Source organism: Ptychodera flava, assembly GCF_041260155.1.
Source record: "Ptychodera flava strain L36383 chromosome 3 unlocalized genomic scaffold, AS_Pfla_20210202 Scaffold_25__1_contigs__length_14229661_pilon, whole genome shotgun sequence".
NCBI classification, from domain to species: domain Eukaryota; kingdom Metazoa; phylum Hemichordata; class Enteropneusta; family Ptychoderidae; genus Ptychodera; species Ptychodera flava.
In genome coordinates, this window is record NW_027248279.1 from 3,955,072 (window position 1) to 3,982,426 (window position 27,355).

Here is a 27,355-nt window from a genome sequence, read left to right on the forward strand (position 1 = left end):
GTATAACGGTACCGTATGGCTGGAGCTCACGAGGCCAGATCAAGTTTGTATCTTTGTATGAGTCTGTTTAAGCAACGATGCAATAAATTTTAAAAAGTCAATGAAAATAAAGCAAAAACATTAAAAGTACACGATTCAGCCAAGGAACATCGGATATGTCAAGCAAAAAGAATTGATTTCATGAACTTTCCCTCATATAAATACACGCTCCCCTATACTGAATTCATATTTATTGTTGTCCTTGGTCATAAGATTTGCTTGCACTGTCGTCTAGACAGCTAGGACGAAAACAAACTCAAAAGTGAAAAATCGAGAACTTTAAGCAGAGTATAGTAGTAGCCCTGCGTATTTTATTTAATGCAATAATGCAGCACAAAACTTACAGATGATTTCCAAATTAAAGATTGAGAATGTCTTTAGACCTCTCGGCACTGAGAATAAGTGTGACGTAACTGGTTAAGGCAATCGAACATTGCGTATGTATGGAAATTGTAAAAATAAACGATGTATCAAAAATAGAACTCAGCAAACAAGTCTACTTAAAGTGTTTAAGTAAGGCGCTGAAATCAGAGTTATATAAATCTTTGAAAAGATACGTACTACATGTAATTATAGAAGAAATTGCGTTGAAAAATCTTTACTATTCGCAAATATATCCTTCCTAAGTAAAATTCCAATATCTATATAAAACTAAACTGAATAGAAATATAACTCTGTACTTTCCCATATATATGTAACACTAATTTCAAAACTGAACGTCTTGGTTAAATACAAGGAAAAAAGTACAAATGTTCAATACTGGACTTTCTCAGTGTTATACTACAATAAACACGCACTGTGCACATATGACTACAACTACTTGGGTTTTGAACTTACACATGTTCTTATCTCATAGCAAATCATATAAACTTGAATGACGTTAACCTCGTCATTTTTCAGCATATCTCTGTCTTTTCTCACTACATAAAGGGGCATGTAACACTTATATTTTTCGAAACAAATTTAGATGGGTTTGTAAGTAGGTACATCGAATGGAAAATAATTTCTACATTCTTACACATTTCAGTTCAATCAATACGTCACCATTTTAAACGGTACGACATTCATTTTAATACCCTTACCTTCATAATCTTCAGATTATTTACTTGAACATGATAAACGGCAAATGTGTGATATTTTGACCATACCAAGGAAGACAATATTACATTGCAAATCAACGTTCACCACCTGACAACACTTCACTATATTTTAATGTAATATACTGAACTGCACTATTGGAAACCACATTTCATTTCTAAACATTTTCCCACATAACTTGCTCTGCAATAAAGCACATCAGATACATTAAAACTCTAATGAATTACCCAGGTAATTACACAAAAAGAATAACAATAATTTTATCAGAAATAGAAATACATTTTGCCTAGTAGTTCTACTGGTTAAAGTGAAGCAACGTTGTGACAGTATGGCCTAAGTTATTATTGTTTAATTCGATATATTGTACAGTATGAAATGTAATCTTAAGATATATCACAAATTTTAATGCAAGTCTATCAGTGTAGCAATACTATATCTGTCAGTGTTTACGCATTTGTCATCAATGAAACAACAGTGTGGCCGACAAATGGCTTATTCAAAGTTTACACCTGAAACAAAAATAAATAAGTACTTTGGGGTACGGGGCTACGGAGATATTGGCTGATTTACTACAGATCATATCAAAGAACACAATATGTAAGACTACAACACTTTACAAACAATGTGATATGCCTAGAATCAAACAGTAATAAAGTTCAAGAACCAAATTTAACATACTAAATGCTTAATGTCTGTCGTATTAGAAACGCAATAGCTCCGTGTGTCTATAATTGTATTCAGTACTTTGTTCTGTTTTACGATGTATATACGCAATCATCATTTCATGACAGACAAAGATACATGCAGACATACACAGAGACAGACAGATAGACAGAGAATGACATTGAGAAATACATTTAGAGATAAAAAAGAAAGATAAAGACATTAATGGATATGAAGAGAGAAAGAAAGCACGTTAGTGATGAAAAGCTGATTACATTGTTATTTACAATGTCCATTAAAAGTCAAGATTGCAAACAGTATTCCTTATTATAATTATATTTAAAAACGTACTTTATTGATACTGAAATAAAATGAAAGGAAAACTTATTCAAAGCTTGTGACTGACCATGAGATATCGTTTCTGATTTGACAAGGTTTGGGGAAATCTGTGAAGCAAACGACTTTTCAATTTTCAGTAAGCGTAATTGTTTTGATGTTTGTACTATGTGCAACATGTATACTAAGACTTTTACCTTTCTTAATCGAATCACCATCATTTGATCATTCATATGCGTCATTTAATAACTTCAAGGTCTTGTATCACAAAATCGATTGATGGCCGACTTTCTGGCACCATTTCCCAACATGACGACATCATGGTAAAGCTGTAATAATGGGAAGATGAAGCATTTTATCACAATGCAGATCTCTAAATGTTTAAACTGTAACTAACGTTCGCTAATTTTATCAATTATCGCAGAACAGTTCCGAGAACTTCAGTTCTGAAGATCATTATCGCAATCCTATCCACAGATAGGATCTTGGGGGATATGGTGAAAAAACTGCTTGAACATTATAGCTAAATAATCATATTTAATATTCACAAAATGATCGATTCACAGAATGATTGATTCAAAACATTAAGATTTTGTCCTCAAATATCTGCTATTTTACGCCAGAATCTTCTTGTTGAAAATAGTTAATGTTTTCGATAAAAATATCCTTGTTTTATTTAAAATATCACTCAAGTGACCACGTTCTTTCCGTAAACTATTGTTCTCATGCCGATTGCAATCCAAAATCAAATTGTTAATTTTTACAATTCATTTTGCACCAAGTTGTATTTTAACACTTTAATCAACCCCGCTAAAGATCTAACGGTCAATTCCTCAGATTGTTGCTATTCCAATTATCACACATTTTCATTTGTTATGCCGGGTCCATAATGTTTAATGTACGCTGAATACCGGACACGTATACATTTGGTAGAAGCTAAAATGATTTTATTGTCCCATCATCAACAAAACCGTTAATTACTATATTTTCTGGAAACATTTGGTAAAGTAAATAAAGCGGTATATCAAGTTTTGAATATCTCTTACATTTTATTTGGACATTTCTCAGGACGATTCAATCTGTTACCCTTACAAAGTTCTTCAATAAGTTCTGTTTGTGATATATCTCCGTACGGAACTGTCCCTATGATGATAATTATGATGATGATAATATCAACAATTAAAATAATAATTATGACAGAGTATTCTGGTGAGGCGGATAGTTAAAGAAAGTAAGAAAGAAAAAGACAGAAAGAGAGATACAGATTGAAATCGATAGATAATAGAAACGGTATCGTGCGTTCAAACTGACTGAACAAGGCATTCCAAGTTACGAAGGCAGGTTACAATTTTGCTAATGCGCAATACCTTGTCAGGTTCACAGAATATCCAGCAATTCATCCTCATGGAATAGAAAAGAAACATGATTTCGAGTCACTTCGGTTCTGAGTACACCCATCCATCTATCGTTAGTAACGATTGTAAGACACAAGACAAGAAGAAAACTTCAAATTCATCCCACACTTTATTCAAGAAAATACCACTCTGATACTCATGAGTAAAGGTCATTACATACCTCCTCACCTATTGTGTATATTTCCCATAACAGGATCCCATAAGACCACACATCACTGGCTAAACTGAATTCGTCGTTCAACAACACCTCTAACGCAGTCCAACGGTAGTCAGGTTTTCTCTACCATAAAAAGGTAATTGATCATTTCTTTGTCAACGCACGAAGGGGACGTGAAACATAACTTGAAACTGAGACACAGTCATAAATGCAAAATGCAAAAACATACCAACCATTTCAACAGCGTCGAGTCTATCTGAAAGTTTGGATTTTCACATACAAAATACTTGTAATGTTGGTGTCTAAAGATTACTAGGTATAAACTAAAAATTATTCATCGTTCAGTGTATTCGATACTAGAATCCTGCCACTCAATATGCTTGCGTTAATATCAAAAGGAAACACAAGGTAAATGACTTTGGGACGTCCTCTATATTACCTCCATTTCTGCATATTGTCCTGGATCAGTAACTTTGGTTGCATAGCTGAAATTTGATATTTTGCACATCCACGCGGCAAAGCCTTCTTTCTTGAAGACCAAGATATGTTTTGCGGACAGAAATCTGTGAAGAACCTAACATAATAAATGACTTTGTTGCTTATCATTGAAATGGAAACATTATTATGTCAGTGAACAAACTAAGTGTGTGTTAAAGGGTTAAATGAAAGCACCAATGCACCAATACAAATATTGTTAGCCAACTTCATACCTCTGAGGATGATGTGTGTAAATAATATTCATTGACCTTTAACTTACGTTTTGGTCTGCAAGATGTCCCATGCCCTTTGCAACGTCGATCGCCAAGCTGAGAAACTGCTTGTGATGATCAGTCACTGACGTCATTTGTTTACGATTGCAGACCAAGAATGTTTTCAAATCACCGTAGTTGGCAAACTCCAGTATCAGGTAGGTAGGGTTGCCTGTTGGTTAATGGAGAGGTGCAAAATATGTAGTCACCCCTGCCTATGATAAGTTGATCAGTGTCCATCAGCAGTCGACACTGGGAAATTCACTACATATTCGCAAGGTAACGAGGTTATTACTTAATTCTTATGTCTTCATGCACTTTTAAAAATGTTCATACATGCAATCTTCCTGTCTGTTTACCGTCATGCATATATACGCCGTACGTTCAGTGACATTCATCTTTGCCTGTCCATTTTTTATCAGCACTGAATCTGAACTTTTAAAGACAAGAATATCAAATAGTACTTACCATGTTTGGTACATGTTGCATGAAGCTCAACAACGTTTTGGTTTCGAGGAATGGGTTTCATCATCTCAATTTCTAACCGTAGGTAGGTATCAGAGATCGTGTCCGTAATGTCTGCCGGCAAAGAGAAACAGGAAAAAGTATAGCTTTTATGCTGTTTGTTAGATAATCCGAGTAATACTGCCATATCAATAACACTCTATATTGTATCGTTTAAGGTTCAAGGCCTTGTCTCTTACAGATATTTTACCTTTTACTTTTTTGATGACGACTGATGTCACTCCATCTTTTCCAGCGATGAACCAAGCGTCAGCCTTGTAAATGTCGTAGAACTTTCCAGAGTATATAATCTTCTTCAGCCATGTTTGGTTGTTGTTCACTTCCAACGCGAGTTGGCCGCATTTCATGTACGGATCATCATGTACGATATGTGGCTGAGCATACTCTTGCTTTCTGTCCTGCGATGGGTGTAAAGTTGACTTAACAACCATGGGAGACTCGTACTCAACGTTGTTGTTGGCTATATTGGGCGATTGGTGCTGTTGATAAAGATGATAGATAAAGACGATAACGACGAAGAAACAAACATTAGAGAAAACGAATGACATGAAGAGGAAACAAGTTGTCTAATCATATACCCTTGCCTCCTCAGTTTTTTTCGCATACATTTTTTCAGGGGTTAATAAGACAATTTTTCTGAGTTAACGTTTAGATTTAATTATGGATAAGCAAGCAAGGTTATCCCGAGTAAGATTTGTTCATCGTAGTATACAGACGCCAGGAACTCTTGAACGAGATATTTAAAATGCGTCATTCGAAAATTTGCACGTCATTTCAACCTGTCGTTCGATGCGCACAGTACAACATATTGGATTTTGTGATGGTTTCAAATGTTTGGTGTAATAAAATGAATAACACATGGAGATCGGACAATATCACGATTTGTGACATGCCCTCGGGCTGGTGATCCTGAAAGAAATATTGATTGTACCTTCGGCTACGGCTCGGGCATTATCAATATTTCGGTCAGGATCACCATGCCTTGGGAAGGCCACAAATTGTTATATTGCCCTCGCTCTAACGTGTTATTATTTAAAAACAGATTAAAGTGGCATAGCCATATGTTGATCACGTGACGGAAACTGATAATTCCTTTTATATTGCGTCTGCCACCCTCCCGTATGGTGATAGTATTTGATTTGTGCTTAATGCGTGACTGAAATAGATGACGGGACTTTTTGAAGAGGAAGTATGTGCGAAATAATATGTAGTTTCATTTCGTATCAGTTCAGCTATAAACATCACAATAAAGGGTAATCTTTCGACTCATAACATTTTTTATTTCGCACCAGCAGAAATTCGCCTCTAACTCAATAGACTACCCTGTGTAGCATATTAGTTCTTGAAGCGACAGCCTTTGATGGCATTATATTACTCAAAGTTTCTCATCCGAACATATTGCGCTATTGTCTTCTTAGGTACTTCTCCATGGCATTGGCTTACATTAGTTTTGTTGTGACTTAACAGTAAATCTTAATCGATAAACGATACAACCTGTCGATCCAGCGTGTCTAGTGTTTCTACATTTTCATAGTGGTTGATTTCAACCATCGATAATTCTTCAGAGGGCTCATTTTGCCTGTGTCTCTGAACTGAAATAAAGCGAAATCAAATAAATCAATTTAATACAGTGCAGTGTAAAACTAAGTGTTCAAACTCACAAACTTCTTCATTAAAATTAAACATAAGATATTTGTATATTTCCTTTTTTGGCAACGATTAATGACAATTTGTACATTGCAAATTACTTTGCTGCCTTAACGTGTGTATGTCCTCTTTGTAATATAATGAATATTAGTGTATCATGTACCTGTTGCAACACCTGTCGTGACTTCTTCGTAAATATGTCTGCGCTTGAAATCTGAGATGAAACAGTAAAGACAACAACCGTGAGACACGGGGTGAGACAGAAAGGGAATACAGAAGAGAGGCAAATACTCAGACTCAAATGCAGAAAGATAGAGCAAAAATAAAATCTACAAACAAACAAATAAAACGAGACAGTTATTGTACGATTAGAGAACTTAATTCACAAATGAAGCGTTTCAAAATAGCCAATCCGCTTGCTTCCAAGCTAATATTAGAAGTTGGACTGTTAACTGTAAAACCGTGTCACTTAATTTATACACTTTTTCCAGCACTTTGCATTATGCCTGTTACTTAAAAACGTAACAAGGTTATCATTTCGCTGATACCATCCCATAAACTGGCACGCTCACAGAGTATTTCTCTTTGTGATAATGCTCAGCTTTGAGAACCCATTTGAATTTGGATAGCGTGTTACACTTTGCTCTGTCGCATGTTTTATGCAGCTGTATAAAGTTTCTTGTGGCTTGCAACACCAGAAAATAACGTTTTGAGATCAGAACAATGGTATACTTTCCTGGTTTTAAATAGTCGAGATTGGTGTTATCTGGGCCATTTGTGGTTTGGCCTATTTCTGTTAATGATACGTACGTAAACTGTGCACTATAAAAGGTCAACTCTAGGTCAACGGTTGATGGATAGAGATAACCTGTACATAGCTTAGTTGTCTTACATCTCAATAGTAAACGCACATCAACATATACGTATTTTAATCCGTTTGAAAGTCATATATGTAAGTCTACCAAATTTGCTTTAACATTCTTTTCAAAATACAATATATTTATGGGGTATTTTAACAAATTCAGGTATCACAGACACCTATTAAAATAACTTTTATTCATAAATGGATCGTTATTGTAAGTAAATTTATTGTATATTTTCCATATTTAAAAAAAATAAATGTTCAAGGACTTAATGTGGAGCTGCACGTTGCCAACACTGTTTTTTTCGAAGGAATATTTCTCATTTAAGATGACAAGGAAACCCGTACAAACTATTTTGTGAAATGTAATATTTTACGCGAAACAAGAGTATATCCTCATTCTAAAATGGCATTGATCGACTGACACTCAAATCATCGTTAGCAAAATAAAAATGCCTCTAATTCAAAATGTAAGAATTTTATTGCAAACAAAATAGTTGTTTTGTTATATAGCATTTAAAACATAATGTGAAACTTTCAGAAAATATGACCCAGCTAGAACAGAGTTATATTCTTTGGAAATCTTGAAATTCGCGGATAAAGGGAAGCAGGAATTCGGGTGATTTGCATATATTTGCATACATTAAACCTTCTATATCATGCAACTTACTACTGCTTGCCAAGCTAAAAGGTGAACCTAACCACTTTTTAATCTTGGGTTAACAAATTAATAAAAATTGGAAGAATATTTGCAAAATATATTTTGAGCAAAATACAGTGCGTTGGGTGCAGTGCCATATTGACAGTTATTTCTTGATATTTCTATTCCTAAAAACTCTGCCATAACCTTATTTATAGTAGAAGCTATTTGGGCATTAATTTGGCAGCCATATTTAATTTCTGAAAATCATCAAAGTTTCTTTTAAAAACATTTTTTAGCATTTTTCAGCAGCTACAGATTTTAATCAAAATTGTGGCAAAAAGCAGAAAAATTGATTGTGGTACATTTTACAAAGTTGACAAATATAGACTTTGGCGCCCAAAGGTTTAATACGTGGTATATGACAGAAAATGTCTTTTGTAGGTATGTTGGCAACCCTATTGGATTTATGCAAATTAACGAAGTACCTCTGCAAATCATTGCATCTCGAAAATTGTTTGTCCATGCCAAAGATATACACTTTTAACTTTGAAATCACAGAAATGGATTGTTTACCCTTTGACTGCTGCAACTTTTTACACCAAAATTTTAATGCAATATTTTACCAATTTCTGTGACCTTTCTGTACGGTTTTTTCATAATTTTGGACCAAACGGATATCAATTTTCAGCAGCTACATATTTTTATCAAAATTTTGGCAAAAAGCAGAAAAATTGATTGTGGTACATTTTACAAAGTTGACAAATATAGACTTTGGCGCCCTAAGGTTTAATACGTGGTATATGACAGAAAATGTCTTTTGTAGGTATGTTGGCCACCATATTGGATTTATGCAAATTAACAAATTACCTATGCAAATCAAGGCATCTCGAAAATCGTTTGTCCATGCCTAAGAAATATACTTTTAAGGCCAGGAAGAAAAAATAAATTGTTCATCGGAATCGCCGCTTCTACTTTGGCATATTTGGAAATTTTTTTTTTTTTTGATCGCGGCAATTCTTACTTCCGCATTACAAATATCTTTAGTACTGCCGCTGGTGGCGCCCTACACTTTGTCGAGTTTTCGCGGGCACGGGATTTTTAATAAGACTTCCTACGTGTTTGGACTTAGATGACCGCCAACACGTTGTTGTGACGTCTGAATTTGGCGAATCACGACGCAAAGTGGGTCGATTTGGTTAGGTTAGTACATGTCACATCATGAGTATTAATTTGATCGCCAACATTCGACGTGATGGCTAACAGTTAGTTCTAAAGACGCTATTCAGTGTTTGTCCTGATATTACGTTCGGCGATTTGTTCAACAAGATCGTGACAGCAAATGGACGGTGCATCCGATTGAATGAAAATTGCATCGAAAGTATAAAAAATTACGGCAATGACAAAACACATGGTTGCGTCGATGTTAAAGTACGATCTGAATGATGACTATATAACTTCACTCCGATCACAGTACAGTGTTGTTAGACCATTGTGTAAACTGTGTAGAGACAGTGGTAAAGAGGTCAAAACATGGGGCCAAAGTAAAATGAAAAAACTCAGATGCTAGGTCCCACCAGGACAATATTAAAGGACAATGCGGAATCGTTGGATTTCAGTGATTTGCTGTACATTTCAGTTTTATTCTGAGAGAATTTAGTCTTGAATTCAGTTACCAGTATCAGTGTTTCTTGTCTGAGATATTTCTGGTAAAAAGGGAAACAATTATCTTGCCTTGTCTGCATCTGTGCAAAAATGCCAGAGAACCGCGTTTACCTTCGGCCTAAAAAAAAATTTCGCTCGCCGCTCCTGGAACTTGGTCCAAAAATCCGATGAACAAGATTTTTTTTCTCTGGCCTAACTTTAAAATCACTGAAATAGCTTGTTTAATACGTGGTTAATGACCGAAAATGTCTTTTGTAGGAATGTTGGCCGCCATATTGGAATTATGCAAATCAGTGAGGTGCCTATATGAAACATCATACCTCCAGAATGATTCCCTGAGCCAAATAACTAGTGTCAGACTTTGAAATCACTGAAATAGCTTGTTTAATATGTGATATATAGCCAATTATGATATTTTGTTGGATGGTTGGCCGCCATATTTGATTTATGCGAATTGGACATATTTCCCTAAGGTGGATTCGAGTAAACTTTTAATATGTTGTTCTAGGTACCTCATTAAAATGCATTCTGAAAAAAGAATTCTGTCGCTATTTGTAGTGGGTTAGGGAGTGTTCAGTTTTTATGGTCTGGGGAGGGGGCCGGCAAAATCTTGTCGCCGGTGTTCAAAAAATATAGACCCCCCCCTGCATTTTTCGTGAAAAAAGATGACCCCCCCCCTTTGTCAGACGCAAAAATTTGATGACCCCCCCCCCCCGCTGAAAAATAACCAAAACCCATATGTCAATTTTACCCGCATGGTTTGGATTTGAACTACGGTACGCGACACACTTTATTCGTGTAGCAGAGATGCCAGTGCACAAACTTCTCAGCCACATCCATTGAAATGTCTGTTAATTAGGACGACTGTAAGGCAATTTTTAACTTTATTTCCATAGACAACTTATGTCCATGGACATTGTATAAAGTAAACTTTATTGGAGTGGTTCGCCAAAGGCAGCCCTCCGGTTAAGACGGTCATTGGCCATTACGTAAAGTCAACTTTATTGTAGTGGGCCACCAAAGGTGGCCCGCCGGTAAAGAGGGTCGATCATGGCTATTGCATAAAGTAAACTTTACTTGACAGGGCTGCTGAAGGCGTGCGGCCATTAAGATTGCCGTGGGGTATTACATTGGGTCAATTTATTGTAGTGGGCCGCTGCAGGCGGCCCGCCTGTAAAGAGGGTCGATCATGGCCATCGCATGAAATAAACCTAATTGGAGTGGGCCGCCAAAGGCGTCTGCCCGTTACGAGGGTCATGGGTAATACATAATTTATATTTATTGTAGTGGGCCGCCGAAGCGGCCCACCGGTAAAGAGGGTCGATCATGGCCATGGCATAAAGTGAACTTTATTGTTGGTATTATGATTTTGAAAATGTGGTGACCCCCCCCTTTCCTACCAGTGAAAAAGCGATGACCCCCCCCCCCCTTTGCGGATTCCAAAATTATGATGAACCCCCCCCCCCTGGATTTTGCCAGCCCCCCCCCCCGGCCGTAAAATCTGAACGGTCCCTTAGGTGCCAAAATCTCGAAGAATGACTGGACTATGTGATCATCAGGTCAAAGGTACAACATCTTACAATAACCACCTAGGTTTTAGAGTATCGTAATTACTTTTCCTGACGAAGAGTGTCACTGCTGTTGCCAAGATTACTAGTATCAAAATAATTGCGACTATTACAACACATATGATGATAGGACTAGCAGCATCACTTGGGATGGTCGCGTCAGTAGACGTCACTGAAGCTGAAAAAGAAAAAGATGGTGAAAGAAAGCATTGATATTTCAGCGAAAACAACAAGTGAATGCGCAATGTGGCCTTTCATTTGTGCATGGGGATGGAGGTAACTTGAAAGGATGTGCTGGGTCTTAGTATTGCTTTACTTTGCATTTCTATACTTCAACCTACTTTACAAGGGTCGATGAAAGGCGCATGCAGAGGACAAAAGCAAAGTGACCGTCGAAGGAAAGGTAGCAATCCTTATATCTGATATATCTGATCTAAATAGGTTTGGCGTTTCCCTTAATTTACATAACGATGCCAGTGATGAACATTCGATCCTCAAAAGCTAACGTTCAACCAGCCATATTTACAAATGTATCCACAAAATGTATCGGTACGTTACAACCTTCACGCACTGTATCCATTATTAAACAATAAAATAGTGAAGTTCCATGACATCATACATGTTCAAAAAATGTTATTAAAAGACACTGCAACTTTCAGCATGTATGTTACCAATGAAGAAATTACCCATAAAGAACTAAGTCAAATTGGCATTTTACCATAATGAAATTATGGATTTTAGTTTGCTTTTAAAGTCGGGCGAGATAGAGCAGTGGAGTTACTTATCTCTCCGTGGGTTCTGTTTTGTTCGAATCAGTAATTTTCGTTGAGAATAAAATATATTTCACATGTTTAAACTAAGACAACTTACACATGGTCTTCACATAATATAATTCGCTTCTGCTCTGTCCAAGGCTGTTTAAACTGATGACTTGAATACTGTAACTTGTATTTTGTTCTAAACCTTGTATTGTGTAGGTCAAATTCTCTGTTTCTAATGTCCTTTGTGTGTTTCTGCCTGGATGTTTACAGTACTCCACCAGAAATCTTTGATCATAGCCGCCATCGAAACCTGGCGTCCAGGTGACCAAGATGGAGTCTTCACTGACGTTTAAGTGGACATCGACAACAGGGTCTGGCTTGGCTGTAACAGCAACATCATTTAGTCAGAAAACTGGCCTTGTTTGATGGTACAAATGCTCCGTTACGTGACATACTTATAGATCGACAGTTTATATTCTATATTCTGTGTTTGTTGTACATTTTGCATAGGTTTCATGGTTTTTCATTCGCATTGCTTCTTTAAAGTAGACCTGCAAACAAACTGTTCTGCGCTAAGCGACTTGTACATTGTTGTAGCAACTAAACCAGGCAAGGTACCATTCAATATGTTATTACAGTTTCGGATCATATTGCTAATATAAAAAGAACAGAAAGTACGGCCGTGAAACTACATATTAAATCTAACAACCCATTCTGCCTCTTTAAATGTATGTAATTTATGAATACGAGGAAAAATTACAATTCTGACAACTGAACGAAGATAAATAATAAATTGTAAAAAATATAGTCATGTCATTTGTGTACTGACTAACAAAAGATTAACAAAAACGTAAAATCATAAGAAAAGTATGAAACCCATATGAAAGGTCAAAATGCAATGGACAACAAAGATTGATAAGCGGGATGAAACCATCGTATCATCAACCGAAACTCTGTCTTATTGATCGAGAGGAAAGGTGATAAAATGTAATAACAAAGAAATGTAAAAATGTAAATGTTGCAAATGAGAACATGAGTTTTAAAAAGTGTTATTGCATTATGTGTATGTAGAAATATAGGAACCAGTTTAGTTCGAGTAACATTTATTCAAAATATAATGATAATTATGGAACTATCGGAGCTGTTTAAAATCTCAGCGACTGTTTTATAATTGAATTTCTTCAATTAAAAATCCTACGTTTGTTGATTTGTTGTATCAGTACGTTGTAACAAGGTAATCACAACCTCGAGCCAGGTTATAATTAGACCTGTGCTGTGGATCCTGGTTATAAGGGTTCACGTCGTGTTTAACTGCACAATTATCTACATGCAACACTGGTTCGACTAAAAGTACAATGATTCTGTTTAATTATGACTAGTAGCAACAAATATTGCCGCGGAAGACCGTTGAAGACATGAGCATGTCTTCTCAGCGAGCAAGCTTAACAATTCTAGTGACAGTCCAAAAAGTAAATGTAACAAATCCTTTCTAATACCGTAAAGAAAGCATGACTTACATTTTCCCAGAAGCGTTATGTCGAATGCTAGAGTCCCTTTATTGTTACTTGAAATACACACGTAGACTCCATAATCCCTGCTTGGGATAGTGTTATTTATGATTAATTGGCTGACGCGTATTGAATCACTTATATTCGCGTCTGTTCTAAAAATGTCAGGAATAGGTTTAATGTCGTTATCTTTCAGTCGAAACCATGTAATTGACGACGCAGGGTAACTTTCAATCTCACATGTTAGAGTGGCAACTTCACCTTGGTCAATAGCAATTTTACTGTTCTCGTGTTTGTTCAGTGCAGAAGGTGGATCTGAAAACGATAGTGGCAGAGTTACAGCATTACAGCATTGATACGAATGCATTCCACATAGACTCGTTAATTTAGTTAAAGTGACTCTCTTTTCAAATTTAACACAATATCAAATCAAATTACCACAAAAGATGCAAAAATTAGACACTTTCTACACACAGCAACTGGCGATTTGAACCACGCTAGCTGCCGAATTCCAAAAACATGCCTTTTCCGCGTGCAATCTCATTCACTTTTGCGTCCGAACGTCTGGAAATGGTGCCTGCGTTTCTACTTGTCTATTTAGCTATTTAGGAACATATTTGTTTCATTTCAATTCTACTTTCCTATCGCTCAATGTGACTCTCTTGATATTCTATGTTAAGTATTCTGGGATCACTGTGATCAACTTACACATCACCATAACTTTAACTAAACTGTTTCCGGTTCCAATGTTTCCAAGTTCAAGACACATTCGGTTCTCAGCGATGCAATTGTAAAGCCCATGATCTGTTCTCTGAATCGTATTTATAACCAGTGTACTGTTCTGTACTGAGCTTCCGTCAGGACGAATCCATTTAATCAAAGATGGCGGGTCGGAATCTACCAAACAATCTATAGTGAGGTCGTCTCCTTCGTTTACGTTTACCTCTGAGCCATGTGATATAGAAACCACAGGTTCATCTGGGAAAATGGTGACCCTATTATTATATTATGCTGGTAAATGTGTTATCAGAATGGCATACTGAAATACAAGGTGCATGAAACTCTAGAACGACGTAACTCTTCCCAATAACATTTTTTCATAATCATGAAATGAGACCTGTTAAAGGATTAAAACAGACTGCCTACTCACGTCACTTATGACTCATTTCGATCTATGTGCGTTTTAGTAGTAAGAGTTCGATTTCAAGGGACCAAGACACACTAACCAACTGTTCTTATATCCACAAGGTCGAATAATATAAAGTTATCCACAAAATACCGGGATTCATGTCCGGTACATCGTGCAGCGGAGGTATTGTCCGAGACGCGTAGCGTTGAGGACAATACCGTAGCGTACGATGTACGAGCACATAAATCCCGGTATTTTGTGAATAACCTTATTATTATAATACACCTTTTCAGTCCAATTTTACCTGAAAAAAGTCGAAATTTAGGCGTTTTTGGATGCTTCTCGCGCACTACACTGAGCGATCGCGAGCAGACTGGAATGCATTCAGCGCGTCCGCTAACTGAGCGCACAGGACAAAATTTCAACCGCGCTGCGCAGTGCACGTAGTGGAATTTTACGTCCACAGCATAATTTCACTCAAATTCATGGCTTTTGGACTGACCATGATTTGCTTTGTGAAGTACTGAATGTTTTGTAAAATATTCTCTTCTTTTTCCTCTTGTTGACGTAAAGGTGTTTTGAGGTCAAAGGTCAAATAGCGTCCAATAACACCTAAAGTTATTGTACCCCGCGTCAAAGTTATTGGACTCCATGGGCAGGCCCTCCGATACCAAAACTTACTGTACGACGCAACTCCATAGGTTACAGACGTAGGTGTATAATAATGGTCGTAACAGTATTACTGGTCTCCTAATGTAGCCTGTTACGTTGAAACAATTCGATGTACTCTCAAGCGAATGAACGAAACAGTTTTGTCGAATGTATTTGATATTAATACAGCATTTGAACTAGAGACCTACAACTTACACTGAATATCCACATCAAAGTCGATTTTGATCTCATTAACCTGTCCGTTGAAATATGTGTTCCGTGCAGTACAGCTGTATGCGATTGGATGTGAGATATTATGTCTGATATTTTCAATTACCAAACGTTCCGAAACATAATCATTTCCGTAAACCGTCCAAGTTACGAGGTCAACTTGAGGGTTTCTTTCTACGTATGGACAAGTTACATTCAAGGTGTCACCTCTTCTTAAGCAAAGTTTTTTACTCTTGCTTTGAGTGGTTAGGGGATCTAAATAAAAGGACAATAGATAGAGCAATAAATAAATCAACAATCAAACAAATAAATAAGTACTAAAGGATTAATTAATAATCGATCGAAGTTATTAAGTGTAATTCAGCATCATTGTGACCATGATTATAAAAAACAATTATTACCGTTCGCGTTAAATCGTGAAATCAATCGAGAGAGAGAGAGAGAGAGAGAGAGAGAGAGAGAGAGAGAGACAGACAGCAGACAGACAGACAGACAGACAGACAGACAGACAGACAGACAGGTGGGCAGAGAGGGCGAGAGAGAGAGAGGCAGAGGCAGGGGTAAAGGGATAGAGAGAAACTGTAACAAGACATGTTTTCCAAATTTGAATTAACATCCTAAAGCGTTTTGATCAAAACTCACAACCGAAGGGAAACTGAAACTATTACACCTCCACTCTCGAACTTTGTCCCGCACCCTATCAGGAGAACCACCTGTGGGTTCTCCCTCTGAAAAAATACAGCCCACTGCCCTTTCTATTCCATATGACGTTGTCTTTTCCCGTGATAAGTACCTGCAGAGCCACCGACACTGATTCTTGCCCGCCCGCAGTGTCTTTGTTAAGCTGAACAAAAAGGGAAAAAAAATCCGCCAATTGTGGACGATGAAAATTGCCCGGCCTGCTGATTGGCAAACCATCGCTCATGTCTGCCTTAAAAACCGCTTGCAACATTAACATGAACAGCTTAAATTTCCTTAGCGAAAGCAAAAGCTAAGGTTCGAAACATTCACCACGCAGTAATAAATATGCAAGAAGTATCGTCAAAAGCATGGGGGGAATTACAACAGTCGAAGTGCACTCCACAATAGTTATAAACTAGCTGACCAACTTACTTTAAGAGAACACCATATTTCGTATCCCCATTAATGAACCGCAGAAGTATCACCAAACTACCTTTTAAATGTTTAGATCACTGAAGGCCATTGAAGGTCAGTTCACCTGTACAAATTTTTTAATATATCTAAGCTATATGTCTGCGCAGAAATCCAGGGGTTCATAGCCTGGCTGATTAATAACAAGCTATCATCAGAATTCACCCATTCCTGGACTGTTAAAACTTATTTCGGTCAATTTCTGTTGAATGCAAATGAATATTTCAAACTTAGAAAAAGTTCTTTCAGGAAAAATTAAACGTCATGGTCGATAACGTACGCTGCACTTGGAATACAATGCCTTCATGACACGCCCTGAGGGGCCGTAGATAATTAAAACACGCGCATGGTGAACGCAATTTCTGCGGATAGGGGTTTTAGTTGTATTTCGATTACGCTGCGCAAAAATCGCACTACATGTTTTCATATCGCAACATCCCGGTACATGTTTTTATGTATCGCAAAATATCACGATATACTGCTTTGCGTGTGCCACCAGCAATCCTATGACATACATTTGGATCACCGTACGAGTGAAATAACGTAACAACAATTTTGGATACACACTTTCTCTCATTCTATTGGTTGCGTTTAATTTTCGAGTTGGCGCTGAAGAAAGACTGACTTTTGAAGGTGTTTGCGGGGGTGGGTTGGTAGCGTGTTCGTTATTTCATAGCGAAAGAATTGCCAATTGTAGGTATGCTGATACAGAGTGAGGCTTGGTCGGATTATTGCACCTCCAAACTTTCGTTTAGGGAAGTCGGGTTTGAGACCAAACGCACTTAGGTACGTTTACTGTTCGATGTTTTAATTATCCACGGCGCCTAAATTACATGCAAAGGTCTCAAAGTTTTAGACAGTCATAGACTGCTGTATCTCAATAGATAAAAACTTGCTGTATAATGTGTTCAACTGAATATTTTCGACTTTGAAAAACTAAACAAAAGATAAAATGAAACAACTTACATTGTACTTGGAATACAATGTCGTCATTACACGTCCATTGGTAATTGATTGTGCTGTGATTCAACCTACAATTGAATCGTGCTCCATCGTCTGTGACTTTGACTATTTTGGAGAACTTCAAGGGATTCAAGGATTTCTTATCTGTGTCTATTCCGTTTTTGGTCCATACCAAGTTTCCATATTCCATGGCACGACTTCCAATGCTACACTGAAGTTCAACTGTGCTGCCGATGATAACCTCTTCGTTTGGACCAACACCAGACACCTTTACACAGTGAGGATCATCATCTGAAAACAGAATAAATGTATCTGTCACTAAAATGTTGAATGTTAGTTCAGCTAACCATATCTTTAAAAGACGGCTTACAGTGATTCACTCAGTATATCTACGATATTTCCAAGGGAGAGGGTCGACGTAACTGCGTACTTCTTTGCAATATATCTGTTCACAAACAATGTATTTCATGCCCGAAATGTAAATGCCTGAAAGTCAACATAGCGGCAAAACAGGACACATGTTTTAACTTTCATCACTCTCCAAAGTACATTGGATGCAGTGTATATATTTATCATATGGAGCTCATACGATCTACTATCTATCTATCTATCTATCTATCTATCTATCTATCTATCTATCTATCTATCTATCTATCTATCTATCTATCTATCTATCTATCTATCTATCTATCTATCTATCTATCTATCTATCTATCTATCTGTCTGTCTGTCTGTCTGTCTGTCTGTCTATCTATCTATCTATCTGATCTGTCGATTTATCTATCTGTCGATTTATCTCTCTTTGTATCCATCTATAGCGCTGTGTATCTTTTCAGCTGAGCAAGTAAGTACTAATAAATGTTTAGGTCATACCCAAAACCACCAGTCTAGCCGACATTCCAACGACCTCCCTCTCCGGCGTTAGACTAGATTTGCATGTCCATATTCCCTCATCTGTCTTGTTGACGGACTTAATGACAAGTTCGGATTGGCCTTCTGTGGGTCTGGTGATGTTGTAAAATTCCGGATAGTAAGATCGACTGCCACTTGCGATGTGGAGAAGACTTCCATCTTGTCCTTCTTTGTACCAGTCATGAATTGTGTCATGGGATAAATTATCCAATTTACAATGCATTGTTACCAGATGCCCTTGTTTTACTAAGATGTCGAACTTAATTTCGTTGTCCAAGATTGACCTCGTAACGTGTTCCTTTTGTTTTGTAGGAGACGGAGTTGGATACTCTTTGTCTGAAATGATGTTGTGATGAAATAAATATGACGTCTTGAAATGTTCATGTCATGATGAAGTGTATACGGTGAGCTATAAATGCTGAGGGACAGGTAGACAAACAAATAAACAAACAGAAGAGAGTGACCTAAAGGCAAAACAGGGAGAGCATTTATAGATATGGTAACTTAACGGACAGAATTAACATGCCCTGATAAAAGTTTGCTTTTAACAATCAAACAACATGGAGAATAAGTTACACAAAAGTGTCGATTGTAATTTGAAAATTAAATAAATCAACCATCATAATATTTGTAATGATTGGTGCGATCTTGATTGACACAGAGATAACTACAATTTGTTGTTCTGAACTTATATGAAGTTTTATGATTGGAAATAGCTGATGAATACGATTTTATTATATATACCTTTCATGGTACAGGAAAAAAACACATCAATCATTTAAACTTTGTCTGATCAAGCGATCAGGTAGAACAGCTAACTTCAAAACTGCTACGTGCTTTTGAGAGAAAAATGGTTGCGTACAATAATGTCCGAGTAATGGGTATTGTAGAAAAGCAGCTGACGTTGTTTCACTTACAGGCAGTAATAAAAGTGTTGTACTTTATATCATTTCTAAGGCAATATAGACATCCTCACCTAACACTGTTAACCGAGCGTATCTCGTCTGATCGTCTACCGTTCGAGCTGACCGACAAATCCACGTCCCTTCATCTTCAAGTCTGACAGATTCAAAATGTAGATTGACTTCACCATTAGTTTGGTCACCGGTAACAATACAACATTCATCGTAAGATGTACCCGTGTCGGTGATTAGTCTTTCATCAGAGCTGTTCGGTTTCTCCTTGTACCATTCTGGTAAATAGATGTTATCTCCATGTGTATCCACTGCACAGAATAACGTGACTGGTTCACCGACTACAGCGGTTGTATCAACAGGCTCCTCTCTCCATGTGGCTTTGCTGAAGGCTGCAATTAAAAGTTTTTAAAGTAAAGTAAAGTAAAGTAAAGTAAGCCTTTATTGAAATCGTATCCCAGTTACCATAAAGTACAATAAAGGTTTTACAAAATCAACAAAGAAAGAGTATTTAAATATAAATATCTATATATGAGGTCAACATATTACTTGTTCACAAATATTTGACTTTGTTTTTTTTTCATTTTTTCTCGTCTGAGTTTAAAACATGTATGTATGTATGTATTTTCCCTATTCACATAACGCATGGACCTCAAGAATACTGATCGGTGTGTTCACAATGAGGAAATGGAAATTGTTTTCGTGGTGTCATTAGGCAATAAATGTGCTGTTCCGATAACCCGACCTACGCTATTTTTTATCTGCCAACCCTAGACTTTTTAGAGCTATGTAAAAGAGGAAGTAAAAATGTAATCTTGTACTACATTACTGTTACTGCATCGTCTTACTGTAGAAACTCAAACTATACTCCTTCTAAGATTCAAGCTTTGACACATCGCTTCCTATCACTGTTCATTTTATCAACCAGAGATTCGATCTTATGATGGAACTGTTAACAGCTGCAGGGTTTGAACCCCTGAAAATGCGTCTTAAAAAAAATATTTTGAAAAAATTTTTTTCTACCGACCTACCTACCCTATTTTTGAAAACCGTGTTATCGGAACAGCAAATTTTGTTTGGCCTTGGTACATGCATGCTTTGTCCTAATTCTATGTCAATGGGTAAATGTTTGTAATATATGATATTTTTACTAAAGGATTTTTCCTCCAGCTCTAATGATCCACCCCTAATGATAGACCCCTAAAGTCCATGAGGAGGCAGTGGATATCTGAACAAGTCTTAAAGGCGGAGCCTCCCTTTACTGGGAGGAGAACTCCACTAATGCTAGAACCTGGGATTGAAAATTGCGGCTTTAAGCATTGAACAGGGAAATGACATCATTCATTTGAAGCAAGCCCTAATTAGGACTTGCTAAGTTAAGTTTGGTTTATTGGATTGGAAATCCTGTATTGTGTTATTATACAACTGAATGTTGAGATTTCTCCCTATCTTTGTCTGACCGAAATTAAGGACGAAATATTTTTGCACAAAACCCCAGTTGCAACAAACTAGTAACACTTAGCTAAACGTAGGGAAGCTAATATTTCGATCAGATACGTAAATCGAAAATGATTACGAAAAGTCTGCTACTGCAGAGCATACATTTGGGGAAAATGTTCTGAAGCCAGTAACTTGTATCTGTTTTCGGTTTAACAGTAATAATCATCTTTTAGAACGATACAGTATGGCAAGCCAGACAGAAGTCGCAACTTATATTGTCAACAATAGCAACGTTCAGAGAGCTTGCTTTTACATGTACAATCTTGTACTATTCATGCAGCTTTCCATTTACTTTCATATTCAATTTAAGCACACACATTAGAGCCCGTATTAACGGTCAAGTTGTTCCTGTGGTTGGCAAAGTTTGATATACGTTTGGCCACCAGTTCCATAAGCAGTATGTTCAGCATGGTTACGTATGCAATAGAAACTCTTCCGTTTGATTGTACAATGTACATATTTGTTATACTTGCTCTTTGTATGGGTCAGAGCGCCAGTTTCAAAAGGCGGTTTGCCTATTTTGGACGACATTAATCAAACAATATTATCACGGCTTGAGTGACAAACTGTATTCGACGATGATGTTCTCTATAGTTGAGCCCCGATTGGACGATGATAACACAATTATGTAGCATTTTATGACCGCATGTTGACTCATTCTGTCTAATGACTGAATAATGTCAGAATTATGTACTCCAACTGAGGCTTTGACAACCTATCACCGAGTAGTACATTTACTGTTGACATACCTTGTTGAGATGTAGAGATTGCAAACAATAAGACCAGAGAAGCCATAGCTTGTGGCATGAGCCGCTCTCGGAGATTTGTCGCCATGCTGTGTTCTTGATAGGACGAAACGAAACCATCGGTATGATTCGGTCATACCACCAAACAACGAATAGACCTATAGGTCATAAAATGTGACCCTGCATAAACAGACTCTGCATTCAACTAACATGGAGGGTCACCAACTGTTCTTTGGTCACTGAGCGGGGCATAGTCTTGTTGAGAGTGAAGACAATGCAAACTGTATACACATATTGAAAATACAATGGAATACAAAGTATTGTATGATATTGGTGATATAGGTACATGCATATACTAATCAGAGCACTATGTCGAGATGAATTGCCATATACAGGAGTAGGACTTTTATCCACCTTGCTTCCGAACAAATTGACATACACAAGCTTTCAAGGGAGAACAACTTTTATGCATGTAGAGATTAGCGTGTAAAGCACTGATTGAAAAACTAAGTGAGGCATTCGCTGTGTTGTATCTTGCGAAAGTGACAGAGGTTTTGAAAGAGTGGACGGAATTACATGCAATAAATTTAGAACAATAAGAGTGAATACCAACGGTGACTGTCAAATATTCATCTCTATCGGCATTGCAATTATTGCTTCTGAAAAGTACGTAGAAGCGGGAGTTAGTCATTCGTACATCATTCGGTATCTGGTAGAATCTCGATTGTATCTGACGATATCTATAGATATTTTAGAAATGCGCCCTTTTACTAGTACTAGCCAGGGTTGCAATTGAATATCATCTAGCTTGAAAGAGAAAGTCATAACAATGTGCGCTTCATCTTCATTTATACAGGCTGATATACAAGATGGGCTATGGCCCGGACATTTTGAACCCAGATTTTCTTGCTTACGTCAGTACGCACCATAGATTACAATCTGATGGGAAGATTACTCCATAAGTCGCTATCATTTGACTGTTCAGTATTCCTGTCTGTCAGATCTAACTTAAACCCAACAACATTTCATCGAAGGTTTAACAGAAGAAAGAAAGAAACAGACAACCGATGACTGGTAAAATAATTTTAGATGGGCTGGTACAATCGACGTGATAACTTGACTTGATTTTCCATTTAGAATTGCACTAGCCTTTTATTAAAAACCCTGGGCGTTAAATGATTAACATGTCACAATGCCACTCGATATAAAGAGGGACATATCTTGTTAGTATGACAGGCTATCGTTTAAAATTGGATGCTAACTAAAGCTCACACACAGAATATGAAGAAAATGCTCTTGGTGATGTCACACCATATAGGTTCAATAAATCAGTTTAAATCATAGAATGTTTTTCCCATCAGCAAGGCCTTCGACTCTCAGGAAACAAGGTAGTAGCAACGGTATAATCGCTGGTTCGACGACAGCACTTCTCTCGGTGATCGTCGTTGTCGCCATAGTTATAATTCTGTTGAGGAAGGGTAAAATCAATAAAAAGGCAGACAAAGAAACTGAGGTAGAACTGGACGACGTAAAGGAAGAAAATGGCCAAGGTAATGCAAACCTAGTAAAAATGTAAGTAAATGACCTTTGTTATTAAGGCGAATAGCAATATGCAAAATAGATTCTTGCCAGTAAAATTAGAGCTCTTTGTTCTGGATGCCTGGTTTAGTAGGAGAGGCAAAAGGAAACTGTCTAAATAACCAATAAAAACACGAGAATGCCTCTGCATCTATGCATTTTTACAGTCTTTCTCTGCAAACTTCTTATTAGCAGAAATACCAACATATGAAGTAATTTCTCAGTATACTCCAAGAGAGGATTCGCCTACCGGAGGTAAACAAAACAAAAAGGTACCTTATGGAATCCTATTTTTCTTAAAACATGTACTTTTCTGACAGAATAAAAATCTTGTCAGACATGTGCATAGCTAGCTAAGGATCATACGGGATCTTCTAAAGAACAGTCTAAACATTGTCTAAAATATACAAACATGAATGCGATGATATTTATAAGTTCTTTAGGGTTTCTCTCATCGAAAAACAAAATAAAAACAAGAACCGTTTGATGCAAAAGATCCTGACTCGAATTTGAAAATGGAAAGATCACGTTGAATAAGCCAGACCATAGACTTTAAAAACGTTTTTTAAGTCTATGGCCAGGCTAACTGAAGAATCACTCACTCTCCTTGACGAAATGTGGATGTCAAAAAGGTAGCTTCACCAAGAGTAATAATATTCCGATCAGAATATTAAGTATCTGAAATCAAAACAATAAACTGAATGCAAGTCTGTTCTCGAATAACGACATGAAAAGTTATTGCGAAAGTAATAAAATTTACTCACAAATGCGAACCGCATATTGTCGTCTTCTTTTGCTATGTAAAGCAGAAATGATACGTACATGGATCTTGTTCCGGAAAATCTTTCTGAAGGGATTTACACGAAGCCTGGCAGAGTGGTAGGTTATGTATATATTTTACAAAAACAAGTCACAACATGCTTTTCTCCCTTTGAATAAAAAAACAGATAAACAAATAAACAAACAAACAAACAAACAAACAAACAAATAAAAAAACAGATAAACAAATAATAAAAATATACGTAGTAGATAAATAACAAATTGTAAATTCATTACTATTTTCGTTCTGTAGAAGGACGATGACAGTACTTATGCCTCTTTAGTTCTAAAGAATGACAACAACGACATATACATGAAGTGTGGACAAACTGCCTTCGAATTTCCTCGAGATATGTTAACAATACGGCATTTACTATGGAACGGGAAAAAACATCAAATATCTCTTGCTAATGCATGGAATATCGATGGCAAGGATGGTATTACCAAAGTTGCCATCAAAATTGCAAAAAGTAAGTTATATTGCACTAAAAGTCCATAACCTTGCTGTAAAACTGAGTTATATCATTGCCTGGTCGTGTAAACGTCGTGATTGTTGTGGCCAAATATGACACCTCGGTCAATCAAATGATTAGCGACAGCATTCCCGGCTTTGACTTATAACAGTGATTCATATACTGTATCACTTCATACAATATTAGACAATTTGGGACCAACCCTGACGGGTGTAGCATGCTAACAGGGTACGCTTACCCATTCCGGACACCTGGTACCACCACTAACTATCAGTGGCTCAGGATGGTCCTACTTAAATTTGTGAATCTCAAATGTCCCATGGACCTGGTATGTATTACCTTGAATGAAAATGATTATTGGACCAGTTTAAAGTCATATTGACTTTCTCTTGCAATTAATTCATTACATTGCCCTAACTCTTCGTTTTGTTTTAAGTACACTTGTTTATACTTTGGATTAAAGCAAAAGAATAGTCGTCTGGGCTAGAATAAGTTACAGTGTGAAAGTTGTGTTCAGGTAACATTAAACCAAATAAGACAAGCTTTGAAGTTCTCAACATTAAATGAAAAAATGGACATTTGTTTTTTAGGAGGAACGTTCAGAATTCACAGATGAATTCTTTAGTTACTGAGTAGACATTCATTCAAACTTTTTTTACGGTCGAGTAGAATCGAAGCATGAACGTGATATCTTGAAGGAAACCATGTTGATGAAAAAGATACCACGTCATCGTAATGTCGTGAGACTGCTTGGAGTGTGCACTGAGTCAGGTAAGTAATAATGTTTGCAAAAGAAGGATGTTATGATGAAACTGTTTTAAGTGTCGTTTGTCTATGAAGATGTCAATTTGATGGTTATATTCTTACTGAAAAGGCAACCTTCGCAGTATATTCTCAGCTGTGCAATAATATAACCCTATTTGCTGTCTAATGATTCGAATGGTGTGTCATTTTCCAAAGGTTGTCCTTTCTTCACGATTTAGCACGAACGGTTATGATACTGGAATACTTGATTCATGGCAGCCTTGGTTTCACCCTTGAAGACGTTCGTTCCAAAGTTACCTTAAGCAAGAAATTCCAAGTGGTGACCGAGAAACAGCTGCTAACTTTCGCCCTCGATATCACAGAAGGGATGAAGCATCTAGAAGAATAAGAGTTATGAAATTTCGAAATGGACATTTGTTGTCCAATTATTTCTACATTAAACAAGTATGTGGGTAGGTAGATAGGTAGGTAGCTAGGTAGCTAGGTAACTGTTTGTACACAGGTATTACAAAGGTTTTATTTAGCAAATCATTTCTATCCCCCGATATTTTTTCAGATTGTGCACAGATACCTATCGCCTAATCACGTTCTTGTCAATAGCATGTTACGCTGCAAAATATCAAACTTCGGATACGCCTCTGATGTCATTGATAGTGCATCGTTCTTTGAGAAAGCAGAGGTATGCATATATATTTTACTTACATATCACACGCTCCCCTGAACCGTGATTCGCCGGAATGACTTACATGACGAGAAAAGAAATAGACCAGAGCGCTCGATGTCCTATCACAAGTCACAGGGCATTTTTGTTCGGCGGGGGGTGGGGGGTGGGGGGGGGGGGGGGGTGCGCAGGCGTAAAGGAGAACAGCATGTTCCTGCATCTGACGCCCTGCGGAAATGGTTCATGACGTCATATAATTTAGCAAGACCACAGGGAACTATGAGTCTCTGACAAAAAGCAATGTTTTGTAATTCAAAAGCGTGAGCAAATGGGTGTTATGAAACACTTTACCTTTAGTCGCTAAAACACTATGACTGGTTTGGCAGAATCTCTAGAGCGTAATAAAATAAAAGTAGAGACATCATGGCCCTGTAGCAACATGCAGTATTGGTCTCACTTGTGCCTATTACACGAAGACGTGGAGATATCACCTGAAGAATAATATACCTTGAAAGAAATACTGGTTTTCCTTTGAGTGAAATATGTTATCCGTCCTTCGTTTAGGGTAGTGATCCTCAGAGATGGAATGCGATTGAGTCCTTTGCTGACATGAAGTTTACGTCAAAATCGGATGTCTGGGCCTTTGGTGTCGTTTTATGGCAGATACTTACCTTGGGTAACTTTTATTACGTTTTTGCTTGACAAGCTTCAATGAGAGAATAAGACATGAATGAAAATCAGCCCATCATCTGTATCTGCGTTTTCTGGAGATGTTTGTTAAAGTGAAAGATGGCCACTTCTTTACTGAAACCTGTAGGTCTATTATTTTCGCATCTTCACATCCTCCAGATAAACATGATCATATGTAGACAATTGATGTCATGTTGTCACTTATCTTTTAAACTTAGTTGTCAGCAATGTGGAACTCGGAAGCTGATTCTCCTTTTGATATTGTAGGGATGTGTATGATTGCATTCATTAATGTTTCTCTGCAAAATAATTGAAAGGATATGTCGAACACTTGGTCGTTGGTTGCAATATTTTGCTTTTCTACCGCTTTATTATTATTATTATTATTATTATTATTATTATTATTATTATTATTATTACTAAGACTTTATTTCGGACTTTGCCTTCCATATCATCATTACCAACAAATACTTACAGAGAGGTTACTATGTGAGAAAATAATGGTTGAAATTAATACATTTGTCATAAGTGTGTTGCT

The 27,355-nt window shown here is 37.0% G+C and overlaps 2 protein-coding genes across 2 annotated transcripts; one reads left to right on the plus strand and one right to left on the minus strand.

The window, feature by feature from the left end:
• Positions 1-308: 308 nt before the first annotated feature.
• LOC139125460 (fibroblast growth factor receptor 1-A-like) lies at positions 309-21,941 on the minus strand. The gene is made up of 19 exons (XM_070691539.1): positions 21,835-21,941; positions 19,648-19,977; positions 18,633-19,007; positions 17,763-18,050; positions 15,630-15,899; positions 14,342-14,611; positions 13,643-13,948; positions 12,235-12,507; positions 11,411-11,542; positions 6,793-6,843; positions 6,477-6,574; positions 5,173-5,461; positions 4,926-5,036; positions 4,466-4,629; positions 4,148-4,282; positions 3,720-3,831; positions 3,183-3,279; positions 2,334-2,465; positions 309-1,887 (listed from the first exon to the last, which is right to left on the minus strand). The coding sequence occupies exons 1-18, from the start codon at positions 21,917-21,919 to the stop codon at positions 2,375-2,377; spliced, it is 3,477 nt and encodes a 1,158-aa protein (XP_070547640.1). The 5' UTR covers positions 21,920-21,941; the 3' UTR covers positions 309-1,887; positions 2,334-2,374.
• A 1,235-nt stretch (positions 21,942-23,176) lies between these two features.
• LOC139125203 (tyrosine kinase receptor Cad96Ca-like) lies at positions 23,177-25,854 on the plus strand. The gene is made up of 3 exons (XM_070691304.1): positions 23,177-23,381; positions 25,371-25,472; positions 25,685-25,854. The coding sequence occupies exons 1-3, from the start codon at positions 23,177-23,179 to the stop codon at positions 25,852-25,854; spliced, it is 477 nt and encodes a 158-aa protein (XP_070547405.1).
• Positions 25,855-27,355: the final 1,501 nt, after the last annotated feature.